General features: G+C 40.3%; 1 protein-coding gene across 1 annotated transcript in view; it reads left to right on the top strand.

The window, feature by feature from the left end:
• The window catches only part of esr2a (estrogen receptor 2a), a gene marked incomplete in the record, with an annotated part of 50,638 nt that overhangs the window by 41,151 nt on the left and 5,700 nt on the right, over positions 1-3,787 (top strand). Inside the window, 2 exon segments of the mRNA XM_014015399.1 lie at positions 573-689; positions 892-1,200. Of these exon segments, the coding sequence (XP_013870853.1) occupies positions 573-689; positions 892-1,200 (426 nt within the window).

The raw sequence follows: 3,787 nt of genomic DNA, 5'->3' as shown, positions 1-3,787 counted from the left end.
TTACTTTGTTTACTCTGTGTTTACTTTGTTTACTCTGTGTTTACTGTTTGTTTACTCTGTGTTTACTGTTTGTTTACTCTGTGTTTACTGTTTGTTTACTCTGTGTTTACTGTTTGTTTACTCTGTTTAATCTGTGTTTACTCTGTTTACTCTGTTTACGCTGTGTTTACTGCTTGTTTACTCTGTTTACGCTGTGTTTACTGCTTGTTTACTCTGTTTACTCTGTGTTTACTTTGTTTACTCTGTGTTTACTGCTTGTTTACTCTGTTTAATCTGTGTTTACTCTGTTTACTCTGTGTTTATTCTTTGTACTCTGTGTTTACTGCTTGTTTACGCTGTTTACGCTGTGTTTACTGCTTGTTTACTCTGTTTACTCTGTGTTTACTTTGTTTACTCTGTGTTTACTGCTTGTTTACTCTGTTTAATCTGTGTTTACTCTGTTTACGCTGTGTTTACTGCTTGTTTACTCTGTGTTTACTCTTTGTTTACTCTGTTTACTGTTAGTTTACTCTGTTTACTCTTTGTGTACTCTGTGTTTACTCTTTGTTTACTCTGTGTTTACTCTGATTCAGGACACAATGACTACATCTGCCCGGCAACCAATCAGTGCACCATCGACAAAAACCGCCGCAAGAGCTGCCAGGCCTGCCGCCTCCGCAAATGCTACGAAGTTGGCATGACCAAATGTGGTTAGCTTTTTATTACCAGCTAGCATTGCTACATTTAGCTTTTAGCTAGCATTGCAACATTTAGCTTTTAGCTAGCATTGCAACATTTAGCTTTTAGCTAGCATTGCAACATTTAGCTTTTAGCTAGCATTGCTACATTTAGCTTGTAGCTAGCATTTTGTTATGTTTTTGTGTGTAGCTTGTGTTTCTTTTCTTTCTGCAGGCCTTCGTAAAGAGCGTGGGAACTACCGGAGCCCTCTGGCCAGGCGGGTGACCCGTCTGTCCTCACAGGGCAGGATAAACAGACCAAAGATGCTAACTGGACCAGCGGAGGCCTCGCTGATGGAGCCGACCCCTCCGGTGATGCCCCCGGAGCAGCTGATCCAGAGAATAATGGAGGCGGAGCCACCGGAGATCTACCTCATGAAGGACATGAAGAGGCCGCTGACCGAGGCAGACGTGATGATGTCACTCACCAACCTGGCCGACAAGGAGCTGGTCCACATGATCAGCTGGGCCAAGAAGATTCCAGGTACCGTTAGGCTCATTTCACYCTGTCAGAACCAGAACCTTTGTCAAAGATTACACTATGGTGATTGTGTGAATGTTACACATCACAACTCAGATCCATTTCTCTTCAGAACGTGTTTCAGTAATTCATTTATCAGAACCTTCAGCTCTTTCAGAACATTTGGACCAGGACTTCTGGAATTTCACTGATTTAAACTTTGAGATGTTTAGTTTTTCAGCTGTTTTTTCACATTGAAAATGAACAGAGATGTGTTCAACATGTGTGCTTTTCTAGCCTGGTCCTTGTCTTCCTACAGCTCTGCTCAGTTCTGGTTTCCTTCTCTGCTCCTGCTGGGACTTCTCCCACAGACAAGGATTTCTCTGGCAGGTTTTTAGCCGGGCCAATCAGAGAACAGAACATCAATGTTCTGTGCAGTGTTCGGCTCAGTACTTTTCTCCTCTCAGTAGGGTTGTTTACAGCACGCAATTTCCGGTTAGCTTCTTAGCTTAGCCTCCTTCACAGTGACATACCAACTGATCCAATCATTTTAAACTTCAGAGGCCACGCCTCCAGGAAGAATCACTTCTCTGTAGCTGAGAGTCCAGACCCTCGTGTGAAGCAAAGTGAAGGACAGGGTCTGGTTTTTACCAGGCTAACACTTTTGTTCTGGTTCTTTTATTGAGCTACTTCATGCTAAACTTCTTTTAGCTGCTTTTTGATCTTTTCAAATGTTTTTGTGTTTTAGTTACTTTGTATGTAATTTCAGTAAATCTGAACTTTTCTTTCAGCTAGATTCACCTGTTTGTGATCATTTCAGCTTCTAACAGCTTAAATCAGCAAACATTTACTAAGTTTTTTGTGTTAAATTCAGCTGTTTCAGCTACTTTTTAAAAGCTACTTCTAAACAAACTGTATGTTGTTGTGCTTTTCATTTCCCCTTCTGTTCYTTTTGACTTGTTTCTTCTACTTTTAGCTTCTTTTTTGTTCTTTTCAGATTTTTTACTCTTTTTTTATTGATTTATTTATTTATTTTTAATTTTTGTTGTCCTGCTTAAAGCTAAATTCAGCTGTACAGTTGAACTCTCAGCAGTTTTACTATAAAGTTTCAGCAGCTTTCAGCAAAGCGTTCCCTGTGCAGTTTGTGTAGTAGAAGTGTTGTGTAGTTGTAGTAGGCTCCCAGTGAGTCTGAATAAATGTGTCTTTGATTTATTTTGGATTGTTTCGTGTCCTTTCCACAGTCGAGGACACTGTGTGTCACCATGTTGGACTTGGTGACTGATTTGGTTGAACAGTGAACTTTAAACCAGTTAAACAAAGTTCAAGTTTCACAGATGATTTATTTACACAGAGTGCAGTTGTTTCTGTGTTTTACTGAAAATAGATCAAAGAAAGAGGAGCTGTCCCTGCATTCATTTACATTTAACAAGATAAAAGAGATTCTTTAGTTTAATTTCTGAACAGAGAAACTTGTTTTTATTAAAGAGTTTAATCTGACAGATTACACTGCAAAAACTGTCCACCTAACCAAGATTTAAAACCTTAAATCAGCCATTTTCAGACTGATTTACTAAACAAGAACTGATTGTGTAAGAATAATCATCTTGTTTTCAGAATGTGTAAGATTATTTGTCTTGTTAGTCTGAAAATTTGARTCWAATTAAGTCAAACATTTCTGCCAGTGGAGTAAGAACATTTTACTTGTAAGATTCTTGAAATACTTGATTTGACAATTTTTTTTATTTCAAGAATCTTACCAAGTAAAAAACCAACAAAGCTGCTCCATCATGCCAACAGCTGCCATGCAGAACCCAGCAGAACCCAGCAGAACCCAGCAGAACTCTCCATGTTACTTCCTGTTGTGTGCTGCCTCTCACCTGGGAATCATTAGTTCTTCAGGCTTGTTGAAGGTTTTTCAGTTTCTTCACAGCTCTACAGTCGATCCTTTCAGTTCAGACACTTTTTAAAAACCAAACTTTATAATATTTTTATAGAAGAGGAAACTTTATGTTTATGTTTGAGTGAGTTTTGATTTTTATGAAAGTGAAAATGTAAAGAAGTGAGGAGCAGTGGATCCAGCCTGTCTCAACTGTCCACGCAGCAGGAATGTTTTTATTAGTTAATTTATTTTCCTCCACACCCTCTCTGGACACTTATTAGCTGTCAGACATGAAGACCACAGCCTGAGTCTCTGACCACCAGCATTCCTCCACAGCCACAGATCTGCTGCTTCCAGGAGCTTCAGATGACATCACCTCAGTGAGACATGTTGATGTCATCGCCTCAGTGAGACATGTTGATGTCATCGCCTCAGTGAGACATGTTGATGTCATCGCCTCAGTGAGACGTGTTGATGACATCACCTCAGTGAGACGTGTTGATGACATCACCTCAGTGAGACGTGTTGATGACATCACCTCAGTGAGACGTGTTGATGACATCACCTCAGTGAGACGTGTTGACATCACCTCAGTGAGGCGTGTTGATGACATCACCTCAGTGAGACGTGTAGACGACATCACCTCAGTGAGACGTGTAGACGACATCACCTCAGTGAGACGTGTAGACGACATCACCTCAGTGAGACGTGTAGACGACATCACCTCAGTGA

Source organism: Austrofundulus limnaeus, unplaced genomic scaffold (assembly GCF_001266775.1).
Source record: "Austrofundulus limnaeus strain Quisiro unplaced genomic scaffold, Austrofundulus_limnaeus-1.0 Scaffold129, whole genome shotgun sequence".
Lineage (NCBI taxonomy): Eukaryota > Metazoa > Chordata > Actinopteri > Cyprinodontiformes > Rivulidae > Austrofundulus > Austrofundulus limnaeus.
This window is presented reverse-complemented; position numbering and strand designations above follow the sequence as displayed.